Below are 20,001 nucleotides of genomic sequence, written 5' to 3'. Positions count from 1 at the left end.
ACCTTCACGTTCTTTTATCATTTTTGTAAATTTTTCCTGTTACATTTCTTATTTATATTTCCATAATAAAATTATAATACAGTTTGCCTTAATAACATATGATTAGACACATTTGAATGAATTTCGCATAATAATGAACTAGTTGTGATGACCACAGACTGTAGAAATTAATGCGCATGCGGATTGCATAATGTATGAATTCATGAATATAAATTTATTCATGAATTAATTGTATCTTTATTAAATAAACGTGCTGGATGTTGATTTGCTTTTGTTTGTTTTGCACATCATCATAAGAGACGAGAATTTCCATTAGACTAAGTAAGAAAAATTTATTTCGGGAAAATTTTACATGGAATTTGATGGAAACTTGTATCGTGATAAAATGCCTGGGTAAACAATCCTTCAAAAATATTATAGACCGATTAAAAATATTATATCGTACTTGCTGCTATCTGGTGTTTTCAAACACTTTCTATGCTTTTAATCTATGAGAAAATTATTTCAAACTAATTAATTCTGTATCAAAATCACTTAATTAGCTTTCCCCATCAATCAACATTAATATATTTCCTGATAAAACAGCAAGCACTTCTTAAAAGAAGCCTTAGAGATCAATGCACTATGTTATTACGATAAGTAGAATTTCAAACAGAAATGCCTTTTAAGTGGTGCATTATCACATAATATAATATAAAAAACGCATTACTGTAATATATAAGAAATTATTCACACCAGTGATAAATAGACATTAGGATTATGTATCAACAGTCGGATTAGTTAAAAAAAGCTGAAGCTGATCTGTGAAACCAGCAGAAGCTGTTTTAAAAGAAGACAAATAAAAATAAGCAAATGAGCAAAAAAAAAATTAACCATTGTATATTATGGTAAGTTGCACAAAAATCACTTTTCGCAAATGAGCAACTTTGTGTCAAATATATTTTAGGGCATTTTTGTACAACTACTTCTAGATTTCAAGTTTTTCTTGAAGTGTAACTTTTACAATGTTTTGTTTCAACACGTTTTACGCATGTTAAAAGCATTTAAACTAGTTTTCTAAGACAACTAAAACCACAATGCGAACAATGATACCATCAGCACAGTTCTCATAAACCGAGTTGAATGATCCACATATGCAGATCAGGTGTCAATAAATAAATTTCAAGGATAATTTCGTACAGAACACTATTTATTGTTTTTACATTCAAAGGATATGAATAGAAATAAATATTTTTAATACTTGTATATAATCACATGACACTACTTCAGAAATTGGCTCTGTACAGATCAGTGACATGTTGGTACTCTAAGAAAAGCCCATTAAAATTTATCTGAGAGTTGTGAAAAGTTAAGGTAAAAAATGAAAATAAGGAACATCTCTCTATCCAGATATCACTGTGAAAAAAAAAACTGGATAGGACCCATATTAACAAAAAGTGCCTTCGATGTAAAAACAGAAGTCAAGCTGAGAATTTATAGACTCTTATAGAGCTGAATTGACCAGTGTGATATTATTTTCCATACAAACTGGTATCTGTCCTTCTTCGTGTGAAAACAGCTTTAGAACAACCCAATGTCATAATTAATATTTTGGAGTACAAGTAATATATTGTCCCGGCATTTCGGATGCACTCACGCCTACTCGAGGGTACTTAGGACGAATTTCCAAGTGCCGCAGAAATGGCAATAATGCGAACTTTGGGGGGTCTGTGTTGAAAATTAAAACCGCAGAACGTATCGTAAATTCTCATTAAGTTTCACAAAATATGCAAGTTGGGGAGTAATGCATACACGAAGGGCTGCATCACCCATAATAAAAAATAATAAAAACTGACTTAGATGAATCTATCACATTTAAGTACAGGATTAGTTTTAGTATTGCCTCAAGTAAACCACTAATCCGTATAAACCACTATTTTAGTCTTTTCATTGTTTCAAGAAGACATCTCTCTCTCAAACCAATTTCATTTTTTTTTTTCAATTCAATCACAAATATCGATTGACCCGAGAACCGAACCTTGCGGAACACCCATTCGCAATATTAAATTTCTATTATACATGTATGTGTTTGCAATATTATTCCAATTATCTCCAACATCCGACCTAAATCCACAACGTCCATTTTCTCAAGTAACCCACTGGAGCTATTAAAACCCCACCAGTCATACTGACAACCCATTCTCTCCAAAGGATGTCTTGATTAAAACTTATTCATGAGCGGACATAACCGCACGTCCTACGACAGAGAATTAACAATTTTCTTAGGAGTCGTTGTAAGATGGTAAAATGGGCTTGAAGGAAATTATTTGTCAGATGAATTGGGAATGGCCGTAAAATTGTCAAATGCAGAATTCTAGAAGAAGAGTCGTCAAAGTTAGTAAAGGAGAATGTACAATAATGGATAATTTTCAAGAGTATGATTATATTCAAGTTCTGAATATTTCTTTGTCTATTCTAATTTGCCTTAATTTATTTGCAAAGCCCTATAATAAATTAAAGAAATACACATCAACTAATTTAAATAAAATTTATAATATATTTGAAACTTCTTGGTAAAATTAGAACAGGACATTACTAAACTTCTAAAATCTGAACGTGTATGATATAATAGATTATTTTAAAGATTATTTCAATAAACTAAGGACTAAAATTGACATTGAGACATTGAAAACAGTTACTTCCAAACAGCTTGAAATACATGAATTATGAAAACAATACAACGTGCTTTATTGTTTAACAAGTAAACAATAAACAAACTAGTATTGTCATAAAGTCTTATATATTGTTATAAAATCAGTTTCGAAATCATGATGTAGAAAGTACCGGAAGATAGTTTATGTCCAACATGGATCACGTTATAATTTGAAAAGCCAGTAGTAATAAACTGCACGCATTCAGATATAAATTGCAGAAAAATAATATATGATACGCCCTTAAAAAATAAGGTGGATTTTCGAAAGCAATGCAATTGGAAACAGAGAGCTTTCTGGATGATAAAAATGGTTTTGAAGAAGAATGTAGTTGACTGACGACTTGGTGGAGAAGAGGAAACACACCAAACACATGAGAATAGAAAAAATGAAAACAAAAAAGGTCAATTACAACTTAAAAGAAAACATAGTGGGTAAAAATGTAGTATTGCCCACACCAAAGACCGGCCTTCGATCGATTTACGAGTTACCAACTAATATCAAAATTTCACTTTACAACTGCCAACCTAAACTTTTATAACGCTCAAAACTCAAAACTCGAAATGTCCAAGTACAAATCCCAATATCATATATAAATCTACAATCCTGTCTAAACTTTCAACCCCTAAAGCTATTCACCCCATGGTCAGTGCAAATGATAGGTAGGTTATGAATGCGACCCTAATTAGTGGTGAATATTATTATTTACGATCACTGTCCATTTCAGAGGATCCTCATATGCAGTGTCTGCAAATGCAAAATACTCTGTAAGGGCACCCTCCATTAGGTCATATTCAATGTGGTAATTATATCTTTAGTAAGGGATGAAACATGTAAAGACATTGTATGTGAAATAATAGTAGGTGATGTTATGTTTAAGTCAAAGTAAATGGTAAATGGCCAAGGCTGAATAGAGAAGGGATCTGCCAAATGTTTCGAATCATAGTCTGTGTTATCATCAGCGCAATACTAAAAAAATCTGATGAAAGAATAGTACTACTAATAACATACTAAAAATATTTAGAAATTAATAGAGGAAGCAATCAAATCACCCTCAAGCACAATCACATAAAATGTCATAAAATGATTTTTTTTATTTCATATTTCATATTTATATTATTATACCCACAGAACATAGACCTTTATTAACAACTTGTTAATTTCTAAATTGATTCAAAAATTAATATAAAACTATCACTTTATAGACACCTCATAATTCATCGAGGAAATTTAATATTTAAATCTCTTCTATCCAATGCAATATCAATAAATTTATTCTGAAATCAATTTTATTCAGCAAAAAAATATCTGCATACGCAAATCAAACGATTCAAGACAAAAAAAAACACTTTTATATCGACGAGGAAATTTTTTTTGGTTCTTCGGAGCGTGAAAAACGCTTTGGAAAGAAAAGTGAAAACTGCTGACTGAGTCCATAATACTAGGAGTATATTTTATACATGGTGATTAAATGTATAGACAGAAAAAAACTGTCTGGTGGATGTAGACAAAGATCCAATATTGGAAAAATACAGGAGGTGATATTTTTAGACGACGATTTTCTGAGGGTTGTTTCATACAATTATACAATAATAGTGTCATAAACAAGCAGAATGACAACTCATCTTTATACTGTTTTTGAATTATAAATTGATTTAATGAAGTCATGAAATGAAACTCTTCGTAGTTTAGGCTTTTACAAAAAACTATGCAAATATTAACTTTTTGTGATGCACCCAAAATTTATTAACATAGTCCTCATGTCATGGTAATTTAGTGTTGTTTTATTTAATATTAATTACAATGTCGAACTGCATATATGTTAGGTTAGTTATTTTATTTACCTAAAACTCAGAATTATCAGAAATTAACTCATCTATATTATATCGACATAAAATTCAAGAATCACATAAGAATATTACGTATATAAATATATGTCCATTTATAAATACATTAATGTGGCATCAAAATCACGATACGGGTAATAAACTTTTGAGACACAATAGATTTTCGGCATTGTCAATGTGCAGCATTGTTCTTTCAAGAAAGTTTAAAATGGAAAGCTTTTAGCATAAGAAAAGGAAAATGTTGGAGAAAATAGGAAAAAGGTTTCGGAAAAGATTTATTGTAATGTATATCGTCTGAGATTATGCGCCATATGCGACACAACATTACTGCAATAAGAATATATATATGTATGTATATTATATATATATATATATATATATATATATATACATGTGTGTGTGTGTTGAATTAAGTGCTTTATCCAGTTGGTATTGTTTAAATAATTCTGCAATTTTCATGCAAAGATAATTTTAGAAATAAATACTATAGTTTTTACCCAAGTTTGTATACATCAAATATTATTATACACCCCTTAAATTCTACGTAATTTGATAAGCACCCTGTAGTAAAACATTTGTCAGTACATCATTCCAAAAAGGGAAGAGAAAAGCGAATTATTGATAATTCGATGAAGTATAAATCAAGTCGAGATGGGGCCAGACTGGGAGACTGGAAATTTTTATCAAAATAAATTGATACTAATATTAAAAATAGAAAGAAAGATGATATTTTCTTGTAGAAATTAGTGCTATAAAAATATATAAATAGTTTTTATTAAATACTTGAAAATTATGTACTAAACCAGTGATGATGTATATAAAAGTGAGAAGAAGAAAGGTGTTTTAAGATTTCGAAATTGTATGCATGAATATGAAAAAAAAATCTTTAATTAACTAAATCAATAGGGAAATCATTTTTAAATAAGAGTATGTATTGCATTACCAAATGTATCAAGACCGAAAAAAACTATTGATGGTAAAAAAATAAATAAATGTAAAATAATTCTTATCTTTTTACAATATAAGAGGTGAAAATGCTACGAACTCAAATGTAGTGATAGTACATCTGCTTTCATACCAAATTTTCTTCTACAAACTTTTATTTGAAATGTGTACCACATTTTATCATTTCTCGTATGTGAAAATGTACTATAAACAAATAATTATGCTCATGTCTTCGACTTCCATTCCCATTATGTCTTTTATGAACACTCCCATGACTACATTTCAAGAATTCGCATTGGCAAATCGATGAGGCAAAGAAATTTCATGGATAATTTCAAAAAATATCCGTGTGGTTTGTCCTGTCAATCAAATGATTGGATATATTTCATTTCGCGAGACAGGTGTCAAAATGAACAAGATATATATATATATATATATATATATATATATACACATATATGTATATATATATGCCGTTATTATGCAATTCTGCGTACGACATTATTCAATCTTCTAGAAAAAGCTAATGGAATGACTAGGACAAAAATAATAACTGGGAATAGATTATCAATTTTGTTGTAATTTATTTTAGTTAATCAAGACTTTAATGTCTTATTTACAAAATTGAAAGGTGGAAAAAGAAATAATACAAAAAAATTAATATAAGATGAAACAAAGTTAGAATAAAATAAAATAATAACAATAATACAAAAATAATAACATAAATTAACTATTGAGCTAGGTGTTTGGTAGATCGGAAGGCCATTTCTTGCTTAGTCTTCTTAAAGGTCTGCGAATCTTAAAGGTCTGTGAAAGGCTTGAATTGTAGGATTTTTTATGCTGGATTAATTTATTGTTGAAAGAAGAATTTCTAATTTTGATCATATAGTTGACTGTAAGGATTTTCAAATCCTTATGTAAACAAAAGTTACTGGGAATAGATGAGAGAAGTTATCATCAAATATTAATTCTATTCCTAGCTTATCCTAAACTCCATTTAGTTTTTCTCAGCAAAAATAGTTGTCCAATTGTCTACTTATTTCTGAAATGACATTTTTAACTTCTTGAAGGACATGAATATTCTGATTTTATGTTTTCTTCATATTCTGAATCGTTTGACACGAAAATGGGAAAGAGTATGACCCTGAAACAAAATTTGACCTTTCGTGGAAGTTTTTATCAAAAAGCTGTATCGATTTAAAAAAAAAAATTTTTTTTTTATGAAACTTAACATGAACCCTCGTCGATCAATTTTGTGCAGCGATCTGCTGATCCTTTTTATCATAATTAGAGAATAAATTCAAAAATATTGGTCTAAGTTTTTACCAAAAATTCTGAGCTGAATTAAAATTCAATTGTTTTGAAGAGATCAGATGAGATGGTGATTATTTATTCTTTTTTTACGATTGAAATAGAACTTTAGATAATGATAGAGTTCATAATCTCTAAACGTAAAATGTTATACATCTGAAAAAAGTGATTGAATTATGAAAATCCATTGAATGATGCACATTAAGCGTATGGGGGCGTCCATTAATCACGTGAGGTTTTTAGGGAGAGAAGGGGTTCACAAAAAATCACAAAATATCAGGTGGGGGAGGGAAGGGTATATAGTAAGATATAACGTGTATTTATTTTTTAACTTATTTAAAAAAAATCAAACACTTTAAAAAAAAAATCAAAAATTAAACTAAAACTAAAAATTCACGTGATGTTTGGTGGGAGACGAGGGGGTATATTTGAATATCACCATGTATCACCATATCACCATGTATCATCAAGAGGGAAGGGGGGTCTAAAAATCCTTAAAATCTTGCTCCAGTGATTAATGATTTAACATAAGTACCAAGAGGTCACGAAAGAGTACCCGTCACAATTGTACATGTTTTTCGTTAAAAAATTTATTTAATATAAAACATATAAATTATTTATTGAATATAGCCACTAATTAAAAACATAGGCTTAGCAAATTTGTATGCAATTAATATAATGAATAAATTTCCTAATTAGGATAACATTTCACCAACGAATCACTATTACACTGACTACTTAAATTTCTAAATTACTTCCTAGGGAGATTGCAATTGTATAATTGAGAAGAAAAAAAACTATAACGTGAAAAACAGTTCCTCGCCTCAAGACGTTAGATAATTTGACTATGCAACGTTCCATTGTAATACAGAAAAATCCAAATAGTCCTCATCTTTTCTCACAATCACCATCATCCTCCTTATAAGGATATAATCAATTTGCTAATGCAAACTGGTCTCGTCTGGAGTCCCATTATATCATCCAACACTACGTTTCGTTTGTGGAATAATGTGCGTAGCACGTGCAAGAAACCATTCGAGTTCCCTCTCGCACGTGCGAAATCTCACAAGAGATTAGACCGTCACGTGGGTAACGAGATTGGATCAATGCTCATTGTAGTTGGTCGGAAAAAAATTGTAAAGAAATCCAGTCGAGTGAGAAATGTGATGGAATTGGTAGATTGATATAAAGGTTATAGGCCACGGTGGAAGAAAACTATTTGGTGTGGATAGGATAGTTGCTAAATAAAATTGGAGAGTAAGTTGTCAACAGTTGGCCTTACCCACAAAGATTCTTTGGTTCAAAACAATCCAAAGCGTTCAGTGAATAACAAAAAACAATGACGATCCATTCATTAGTTTCGAATTACACGGGTATGAACATACATCTTTATTCAAGTCATGAAAACCTGAATATCCCCTTTGACATCCTTTTTGAACACAGAGATAACCTTTTGGGCCCTTTGACAAGTTGAAGCAGACACGATAACAAATTCCCTAACGTAATTGTGGAAAAACAAAGGACTTTTTCACTCTTGTTTACAGAAGCCGAGCACGTTCAAAAATAACATTAGGGGTAGTTGTACAAATACGAGAAGTTAAATTATATAAAAAAATGAAGGACGTTTTGTACATCCACAGTTATAAAAGGAGTTTTTTTAATTGTTTTAAACTCAAAATTTAATTTAAAATATTTATCTCTATTTTGCTGTTCAATGAAAAGCATATAGGAGCGATAGGGGCTTATTGTAACAGGCATCTTTAAATAGGATCTTGAACGCTAATAAAATATTTTTTTCGATCTCGATTGGACATGTATACTGACCTGTATCTTACTAGCATAGCTACCGTCCCGCAGGCCGAAGCAGTATACAGGACTGCGCAGGTGCGTCATTTTTTACTTATAATAGTCGGCTTATTTTGAATTTTATATATCTTGTTTCGTTTCAAATTTATCAGTCTTTGATAATGTGTAACAATTTTTGTGAGTGCCAACTTATTTAAATAGTTATCTTGATAAATGTAAAAAATCACATCTGGGGTTAGTTGAAACAAAATCTTGAGTCTAGTTGTAACATTTAGAAAATATTTCTTAAAAAAAAAAGAATAAATTATCCGAGATAATGTGTAACATTTTTTGTGAATGCCAACTTATTTAAATAGTTAAATTGATTTGTAAAAAAAATCACACCTGGGGTTACTTGAAACAAAATCTTGAGACTAGTTGTAACATTTAAAAAATATTTCCAAAAAAAAAGTATAAATTATTAGATATTATTGTCATTTTTGGTCGTTACTACTTGCCCTAGTAGATATTACAACAGCCCTCTTCTAGAAATTGATTAATTGTAAAATAATGAACAATAGTTATAGAATTTTTTTTCTATTTGGGAGAGGAATAGTTATATCATTTATTCAATTTCATTTAGTAGAAATATATTCAGTGGGTCTTAAGGTATGTTTATTTAAAAACAAACTGTTACAAGAAGCCCCTAGCTCCTCCATATCTAAAAAATATGCAGTTGTATTTGTCTCCAAATAATGATCATTTTGGAATGTTGCATTCATACCACAAATATCTCCATTGCGTGACAGAATTTAGATTTTTTAAAACATCACTATTTATTCTTACTTTCAACATTATTGATTTTTTATCGATTCAGAAACCCGTTAATATTTGCTTAAGAAATAAGTAGACACCTACAAAAATGTGGCTTTTCAAATCCGGTTAGGGAATAAAATTTTAAACTAATACCTAAATATGAAGTTTACTTTATAAATAACTAATTTTGTACATCAGCCAAATTACTTTAACCTCACCTAGTTTTATAATTAGTACTCGAGGCAAGTAACATTTTAAATAGACATGTTTAACATATAATTATAACATTATTTTTAAATAGAGCAAGTAATATATATAGTAATAATAATTTATGTTGTGCTTATTATATAACTTAACTAGTTATAGTCAATGAAAATATAATAATATATTTATAATATTATTAATTTCCTGATAGAATAAAATTTGAGAAAAGAACATAATTAATGTTGGAAAGTAATACACTTTTAAAATCGTGGATAGATACTTTGAATATTTCATAAAAATAAAACGGCAAAAACTTTGTCAAAAAATCCGTGGATATATATCTTTGGTTATTTTATATGAAAATAAAAACGTCAAACATCGACGCTTTGCTTTGCTTATTATTAATACACCTTGCTCTATTATTAATAATGAATTGACTGAAAAATGTAGATTATTGTTGTTCAGTGTATAGATATTTAAAATTCGAAATATGCACCTAATATAATTGAGATATATGTATATTATCAAACTTACATTCGTACGGAAGCTCAAGTACATGATTTCAAATATTTTTTTACAATTTTCATATTTTTTACAAAATCAGTTCAGTATTTCTCTAGCTCATATTTAAATCATCCAATAACTTTCTAATGTGCATTTAACCTTTTACAATCCATTTCAATATTTTATTATACTAATCAATCATTTTACATATCTCTAGAATCAATTTATCATTTACTATATTATCAATTTCTCTATTTCGACAAATCTTAGATGAATCAAAATCCTTTGTGTTTTTTTGACAAATTAAAAAAATGGTATTACAATGGCAGATTATAAAAAGTCAGTGCTGTGTAACGAGAATAATAAAAAGAATAATACTGATCATTATGTAATTGTATGCCTTGTGCTTTTAATGCTTTCTATTAAATGGAAAGCTAGTAGAAAAATTACGCAATAGAAAAAATACAAACCTATATATATATTTTTTAAATTTATATCTGCATCAGCCTTTTAAAAATGGTTGTTATATTATTTTATTTTGAATAACGATATGGATCACAAATGAATTATAGAAAGAACAAACAAGTATTGGATAAGAACAATTTCCCATACAAATTTTGAAAAATTATATAAAAGTTACAAACAAAATTTAAAGTTCATCAAGCTTATGAAAAATCTTGTGAAAATGAGCTTTTTACTACATCACACTTTATGCAATTGAAGCATTTCTCAAAATTTGTAAATTGCATACCTGTGATTATTTCTCATATTGGATTTGATTTATAAATCATTAAATTTAATAAACCAATCTAAGATATAAATTGCATTTTAAAACTTCAATCAAAATAATTAATTAATAAATCAAATAAAATTTATAACTGACTATAAAATCGTTAACTCTTTGATTCTGTGATTTATTATCATTTTATGTATGAGAGAAAAGTTGTTAATATTTACAACATTTTTAAATTGCAAATTTTTACGGTTTAAGTATATGTATATGGTTTATATATATACATGATATGAATTTTCAAAAATTATTTAATCATTTTTTGTAACAATATTTAAATTGTTGTACAATTTCTTGGAAAATACTTTGAGCTTCTGATATTTTTATAAATATAGTATTATTATAAAAAGCTTTAAAAGTTGTATAAAAATTATAAAGTACAAATTAATAATTAATCAAATTATTAAAAAAAACTTGATTTAGTTTTAGTTTTTATATAAAAAGGAGAAATATGTATTTTTTTTAAATCTCTCTCTACAAGTGTGAAATCATCCCAACATGTAAACAAAATCAAGATGCTTTATTAAGTCTGGTATCAGGATTATGTCTTAATCCTTTGACGTCCTGAGAAGGATGTGCTAGACGAGCATTGAAGAATAATCTTGATTGAAAATCAGCCAAGTAGACGATCCCTAATATTTCCTGGTAACTCGAATTGTTTGCCAAGGGATTGATTGACAAGATTCGATAGAAGGGAAATTTATGTATAGAAATAGAAACAGGCTTTTGTGTGGGATAAATGATACATTTTATACATGATTATGAATTTGTGTAAATTATTCCTAAAAGAACAAGTTAAGCGACATAAATCAACATGGTTCAAGAATTGGTGCTAGAGATTTACCAGATAAAAGACCTACCAGGTGACAAATTAAACAATTGGATAGAAAATAAGTGGAGTTGGTTAGAAAACAACTCCATTATCTGCAGAAAACTTTATAGAACTGATATTGGATGAGAAGTCTTCTACAAAAAAAAGAAAATGCAGGGAATTGAAAGCTGATTAGCATGAAAGTAGAAGTTTGAGGATCAAACTGTAAAAAAGGAAGGTAAAAAAAAATGTTCATCTCACCATAAACTTCCCGTCGGACGCCAATAATGATATTACTAATAACTCAATTTAAATTGAATGGCTACTTATTGTATATAAATACGAAAACCGCCAATTTAATATCATTATCTCATCAAGTGTGTGAACACAAATATAAATAATCGCGAAAAAACAGGTCAAGACTTCAAACCTATTGTGGAAAAAATAAAATTTATTGTTTCACATTCATGTCAAAGTAAAATGTCAAACACGGAATTTATGGACGTGCTCATGTTAGTCATGCGATGATGCTGTTCACACCTTGAACAAAAAAATAAAAGATCTAATATTGATGAATGAAAAATGACAGATTGTCAAAGGTAGAATTAAACCAATTTAAACTTTTGACAATAAACTGAATATGAAATATTTGCCCAGGAACAATCCTAGATGGCAAATTCAAGAAGACCATAAAGGTACTCCATGTGTCAACATTTTTTAAGTGCATTAACCCACAACATTTTTTTATTATTATTTCTATAAAAAGCTTTATTTTGGATCTTGTTTCAAAGCTCATTAGCACAAGAGTAGATTTTACTTAAAATATTTGTGGTATTTAACAGAATGCAACTCCAGTTGACAGATTGGTGACATGCTTAAAGATTAAACATATGTTCTGAGTTTATTTTTGGCACCCTTGCTTAATTTTTGTACAATTTAGATTTATTTCTTGGTTTGTAATCATGTGACACTTCACTTAAAAAGATATATTTATTATTTTTGCTAACCATTTTATTACAAAAAGTTTTCTCTTCCAACAGTTTTTTGTTCCCTAGCATCATACTTTTCGGATTATTTTATATCACTTCAAAGTTTTTGCAATATAAATATTTTTACCATATTAAAATAGAAATTGTTAGAAAATATGCCTTTATATAAAAGATGTCTCAGCTTATTGAAAATGCATATTAATAAAAAACATTTCCCCAAGCCCTTCCAAGTTAATAAAAAAATAATTTCTTTGGCACATGATTTGGGGAAGTCTGTCGACAGAATTGCATTTGCAAAAAAATAAGGGGACTCTGCTTCTTTATTCACAAAAGCGAAAAATATATACAGACTGCGTCCTTTGCAAAGAAATTGATAAAGGACTTAATAAAATATCGCAGGATTATTTTCGTATTCCAATTATGATTATTGGATTAGCTCTGGCTATAAAATAAGGAATCAGAGCGGAAAAGGAAGTTATTTGGGAATAATTTATTAAAGTGGAGCTAAAATATTTTTTATATACTCCAAATTACACCAGTCTATTAATAAGCTATCGTGAGTTAACTGTGGGTAGGGCGGGGCACAAAGGTTCAATTGGAAGTTTGAATATTTCATAAAAATAAAACAGCAAAAATCCACTCATTGCTTTGCTTATTATTAATACACTATGCTTTATTGTTAATATTGAATTGACTGAGAAATGTAGATATTTGTTGTTCAGTACATAGATATTTAAAATTCAAAATATATACCTAATATAATTGAGATATATGTATATTAGCAAACTTACATTTGTATGGAAATTCAAGTACATGATTTCATTTTTTTTCATTTTTTTTACAAATATCAAGTTAAATCCATGGAAATTCAAGTACATGATTTCATTTTTTTTTTCATTTTTTTTCAAATATCAAGTTAAATCCATGGACTACATCCACGGATATTTTTCAAACACATTCTATTTTACTCAATGTGAAAATGTCATGCTCTTTTAGTATATTTTGATTACCATCAATATTTTAGTTTGTGTCTATTACACCCTTAAATTAAACTCAATTCTAACTTATGAAACACTTATATCCTCATTTATAACCCAAGATGGAAATGCATTTGGGAAATTTTGGAAGGTTCTCGAAAGTTTTCACCTCTAGACTATAGTTAGCAGTAGTTTCAAAACCGTTGTCAAGTTTAATCTTGGAAATTTCCTTGTAATAGTTTGAATTGTGAACTATAAACTTAGGTTGTGTAAAATGTTTTATAGATGGAATATTATATATTCATGTAATATGTATATATATATATATATATATATATATATATATAAATGTGTGTGAACCAACTATCTTTTCGATACTTTTTGAACGAAATGTGCTACTGAAGATATGCAAAATTTATGTTTTCGATATTGGATCACGTTTCGGCAATACAAAACGCTTCATGAAATGAATATTGTTTACATGTAGTACGCGATGTACTTGTACTTTAGTTTCGAGTTTCATATTTTAAATAAAATATTTATTAAAGTTTTGCTGACAAAATGGGTTTCTCAAAATATTGTCATATTGAGTATTCTAAATTGTATTCAATATAATTTTTTAAATGCACTCCTTATTTTACCCCTGAAATATGAAGCTAATAATAATACATATCTGAAAATAATAATTTAGATATGTTATGATGAATAATATAATAATAAAAACATTTTCCAAAAAATGTGTAATATTATTGGTTAATATATAAAGAACGCTGACGTGGACACAAACGATAAAATATGAACATATTCAGAAAATTACAAAAGCCGCCTCGAGGATCATCCTATTCAACATGCCAGGAAACTATGCCACAATATTACCAGAGTACAATTAAAAAAGGAATTCATGTTACATTAACAAAAGTTAATATTCAAAATCTGTTCGGACGTATTATCGTTTTATTATATTGGCCATGAAGGTGACAATCTTCATGGCATTGAGCTTTCACACGGGATGGTTGCTACCCCTAGTAGAGGGGGTAGCGGATAGTTTGATGGGACTAATTGTTCACTTCTAAAAGTAAAGTCCGCTTAGCAACGTGTATAGTAAATAATAAATATACATATATAAATACATACAAATACAAAACAAATCAGTGTTTAATACAAGGGTTAAATTATAACCCAACAACGAAGGAGAGTTTTAATAAATTTCATAACTACATACATAAATACAAAATCTCTGAAAATGAACAGTAGATTTTTTTATTTTAGAAGACATTTTTTGATAATCCTACACTTTCACTTGTTGTCCATTTCAAGACAGGTGTAAAAATTATAACTAAAAATTATAAATCAAATAAAACTTTTTTTAAAAAAAAGATGGAGGGGGCGTTATGAAAAGTGTGGAAACCACTGCTTTAAGATCTTTTCTATACCACGTCTTCTCCTCCTCATGTTTTATAACTTGTATTATTAAAAACACCTAACTTTATTTACTCGTCTTTCCAAATACTGTCAGACAATTGTATTATTACGAAATAAAATTAAAGATCAATATTTATCTATCGATACCAGACAATGAACAGGGGATGGTTTATTTGAAAATGTATCGACGGGGGCGAATGAATGGAACATTATTCGGGATGTTTTCTCCTATATAGACTATGAGTATGTGCAACTCAAGGATAATAGAAATATTTATATATAACGTCTTTTTCTTATTATTTATGCAATTGCACATAACTTGTTATAGTAAAAAAAATTGCATAATTGTGATTTTTCCGTTATATTTCCATTATTCCATATTTGCAAAAATTTCATGTTGGAATAACATATGCCAATATTCAAAGACTATGACAATGGGGTCTTTTTTTTGCTAATCCTACAGTTTTATTGTACATTTCAGGAGGGATATTATAATGTGGTCAGATTTTTTTATAAACTTTTATAATTGTATTTCAAAACAATTATTGATCATAATTGTATTTCAAAACAATTATTGATCATAAACGAATTCCAAAATAACAAATATTGAAAACAAAACCTAACAAAACTAAGAAAAAAAATCCACGTGTTTTTGTAAAATTTCCAAGCATTTAATTTCTAGTTTTACTGAACCATATATTACTTTTACTCATGCATATTTAACAAAATGCTGATGTTAAATCTGTCCATACTTCAACAATCAACTTAATACTGATATTCTCTTATATTCCTACCATTTTTCAGTTAATTTTCCACTTTTACGGGTTGTTCGCCCCTGTTGGATATGAGGAACATAATATATATGATTCATCGACTAGTTTCCAATGAAATATAAGAGCGATTTGCAAATTGTTTGCTACTAGCAAAGTGAGATTGAACTCACAAAGAGAATAAATAAACTTCTTAGAATAATATTGCGTATATGTATGAAAGAATGTACTAAAAATAAAAAATAAATACTTGGAAGTATAAATCATTAATAGAATACAGTTTGCTCTCTACAGATCAGAGCCATGGAATCTGTTAATGCGGTTACAGAAAAGGAAAATTTACCATGTCATTAAAATACACGTACATAATGGTAATTGATTTCAATGAAAATAAACTTGAAAAAATTATGAGCTTAAATAGTAATAAATAAAACAATCTGTTTAATAATAACAATATTAAATAAAAATTTAATTAAGAAAATTCTAGCCTTTGGAAGATGTCACAGTTTCAAAAACGTATCGTCACAATTGTTGGTAAATCTGATAAATTTTCATAGATTAAGTCGATTATTTTGCCTTAAGGCATCTCAAATGCTACTTACAACTAGTTACATCTATGAAACAAAGTACAGAATCAGAACGTAATATAACAATTTTATAACATTTTTTAACACCTGGTGTAATATATTTCTATTTATACGTATGGATATAAAGGTTATATGTTTTCCTGTCTTACAAAATTTTAATTTATTTTCATATTCTAATATGTAAATACATAAAACCCATGTACTTTATTCGTGATCGCATTAAAACGAGATTATATTCATTAAAAATGAAAGGATTATTATATCACAAAACATGACATAATAACTGAACGTACGCCGAACACGATTTAATTTTGTTTTAATACTTGGATTAAAATAAATACCTTGTAAAACCCAAAAATATTCATTAAAAATGATAATCGATAAATATATATATATTATATATATATATATATATATATATATATATATGAGTAAGTTCTTTTAGGGCAATACATAAAAAAATAACAAAAAATGATATTATATATTAATTTTTAATTCTAAACGTTTCAACATACAATTGATGCCATTATCAGTTAATAAGGTAATAAATTGAAATAATTATATAAACAAGTTAACTAAGAATTATAATTTGAATAGAAACTATATATAGAATAGAAAACACTAACATTTGTAGGAATTAACAAAACTACAATACTTATCAATATAAAAAGAGAAACTCAATAATAAAATCTTTTTTGTATTGATAAGTGTTGTTGTTTTGTTATTTCTTAGATTTTCCTCTTCTATATATACTAGTTACCATACCAAATTATAATTCTCATAGTTACCTAGTTTATATAATTTAAAAAAAAAAATGATTTTAAAAATCAAATTGTATGTAGTATATAAATCTTTGTTCTTTCTTTGATATTTTGCCCTTAAAGAACTTAATTATATATCTCAACATCAAAACCTTGACTATCTATAAAAAATAATGCAACTAGTTTTATCGATGATAATCTTTCCGTTTCCAATATGTAATAATTGCAATACTAAAATGACTATAATGAATTAGGGATTTGTGATAGGTGGATAAAAATTGTCTGTTGTAATTATTTTTCAATTTCGTAATAATTAAAATTAAAATTAAGAAAATTGGTCCCAAAATTAAAAAAAAAAAAGAATTAGGAGTCGACAACCCTAAATTGTTTTTTGAAGTTTTTATGGAGCTTCTTTATAAGCTCAAGAAAATCTGAATTAAAATCCAATGAATAACATTCATTGATTTGAAAGCGGGTTAAAAATTATTCTATTACTAAAATAATTAGGGGTTTGAGTTAGGAAGGTGTTTTTTAATTACGAATTTGTGCCTGAGAAATTTGTATATCTCTACTTCTCGATATCAGGCAACTCAAAACAAAACTTAATTGACCATAATATCCACTATTGCGAATGCTTATATTATCTCGCCGAAGGGAAATTGAATATCCAGCCGATAAATAACTGCATTATTACGGTTTTTGCATACTCGTAGTTGAGTATCTGTATGAAATATGATACGATCGTGTTTATTATTTTGTATTTATCTTAGTTTCTCACGTATCACAGAGAGAGTTGTTGTAAAGTGTTCGACTAATGTTTCTTGTTTCCAAGATAAAAAATTACTAATGAGTTACCATAAGAAAATCTAGAGGTAGGATTACAGATTATAATGTAGCGGAAGGAATATTGATAAATGAGTAAATATAGTACAGGTTATTTATTGTAGAAGGCTTGGCGTGACCTAGTGGTAATAAAAGACTTTGCTTAAAACACAGAGCATTGAGTTAAAATATCAGTTATGCAAGCTATAAACTGATGTCCAAAAGTCCAAAGTTTATTTTTCATCATCAAATGTTATTTTTTGCACTTTATTCTCAGTATCTCCAAAACCAATAAACAGTCTTCACCAATCAATAATCTAATATCCCTAGATAATTTTATATATATAATTCTTCTGTACGGGTGTATAATTTGATACTTCCCCTAAACGGTTATTGGGATTTTGATAAAAAAAATTTAAAGTTTGCCAAAGGAAATTTTTTAAATTTAATGAACGATAAAACTATAGTAATATTGTAGAAATAAATGGCAAAATTACTAAAAACCACTTATCATTGTTTGACATTGAAAACATTTGAACTGTCATCTGCTAGAAATGTCAATTCACTTGAAATTTTAATTTAGCTGAAATTATGAGCCTAGATAATATTAGAATATAATATAAAAAAATATAATGTCTACATTATTATTGCCGAAAAAGCTGAGATGTGCCAGAAATTGAAAGAATATAAGATACAGTCAACAGTATACGTGTATGTTTGGCAGATGGATTATATAATTCAGTTCAGTAAATAACGCATTAAGTCCAAAATTTCATATACATTATTTTTTAAACTGATGCATGTCGTATTTGGTTTACTTTACTAAATTATTTAACAATAAAAAAAATATTTCTACTTATTAAAAAAAATGATTTAGAATTTTGTTTCATGTGTCAAAAATTCATTTGTTAGGCATTGGATATGGAATATTTAGCAAGTTGATCTCAGATTGAAAAGTGCTCATATGAACTAGATTTTACAAATTAATTCACCTAAGATTTGAACATAAACAATAATGTTTATAACATTATTAAAAAGAAAAATGTACTTTAAAAATTATAATTGCTAAAAAGCAACTAATACATTGTACGAGATTATGAAAATTATAAACTAAATTATTGAAGCAATTATACGTTCTGTGGTAAAATCAGTTGTGATATTGTTCTTTTACCGCAGATACTATATTATTTTTTCTGAATTTCTTATACTGGTTATGCTAGGATCACAAATGAATCACAAAGCCAGGACATCAAAAAGGATAGTAAAAAGTGTTGGATAGGATATTAAAAAAATTGGAACTTTTGAATTGTAGACTTAGGTACAGGACAATGTCTGTCGGGTCATCTAGTATATATATAATATACTATATACTATAAAGCTGAAGGAGAAAACGGAGAAAAACGGAAAAAACGGTTGTTCTTATTGCAAAACAATTTAGTACAAGAACACATAAATAAATACAATTATTAACTACATTATCACTATTACTAAATTACCAGAATGTCCAATAAAAGTGCCAAAATTTCACAATCCCCGCCTCCATCTAGACGTATTGATGAAACATCCCCTATTATATTAGAAGCAATGTTCACCCTTCACGAGAATTATTCTTCGTTGGCATTATGAGTCTGAAAGGGATTTATTTCTCCCTAAAATGCCCGACGATAATTCGACAGATGTGAATGATTCTTATTTCACGAAAGAAGTATCATGAATTGCGCAAAATGTACAAAACAACTCGTTCTAAGATTAGAGGAGACCGTAAATCAAAAATCGTAATAATACACCAGTTAGAGGATAGAGAAGAATGGATGAAATATTTTAATGGTATCCAATATTCCAATATTGGATTCATTTTGTGTGCCAAAAAGTACCTAATTATTTGGTTTCTAGTTAGGTACATTTAAACATTTGCTTCGAGTGACTACTGCAATTAACTAAAAAATAATTTTATGATGCTCTCCAAGTTA

The 20,001-nt window shown here is 28.1% G+C and overlaps 1 protein-coding gene across 1 annotated transcript in view; it reads right to left on the bottom strand.

Annotated features, from left to right (window-relative positions):
- Positions 1 to 20,001, bottom strand: part of LOC113363907 (kalirin) — a gene marked incomplete at its 3' end in the record, with an annotated part of 377,607 nt that overhangs the window by 222,507 nt on the left and 135,099 nt on the right. Inside the window, 1 exon segment of the mRNA XM_026606388.1 lies at positions 4,929 to 4,953. Within this exon segment, the coding sequence (XP_026462173.1) occupies positions 4,929 to 4,953 (25 nt within the window).

The sequence above is a fragment of the Ctenocephalides felis genome, unplaced genomic scaffold (genome assembly GCF_003426905.1).
Source record: "Ctenocephalides felis isolate EL2017-DRISC unplaced genomic scaffold, ASM342690v1 CF-g0.4_SCAFFOLD_00845, whole genome shotgun sequence".
NCBI classification, from domain to species: Eukaryota; Metazoa; Arthropoda; class Insecta; order Siphonaptera; family Pulicidae; genus Ctenocephalides; species Ctenocephalides felis.
The sequence above is the reverse complement of the archived record's forward strand: the minus strand, read 5'-3'. Positions and strand labels throughout refer to the sequence as shown.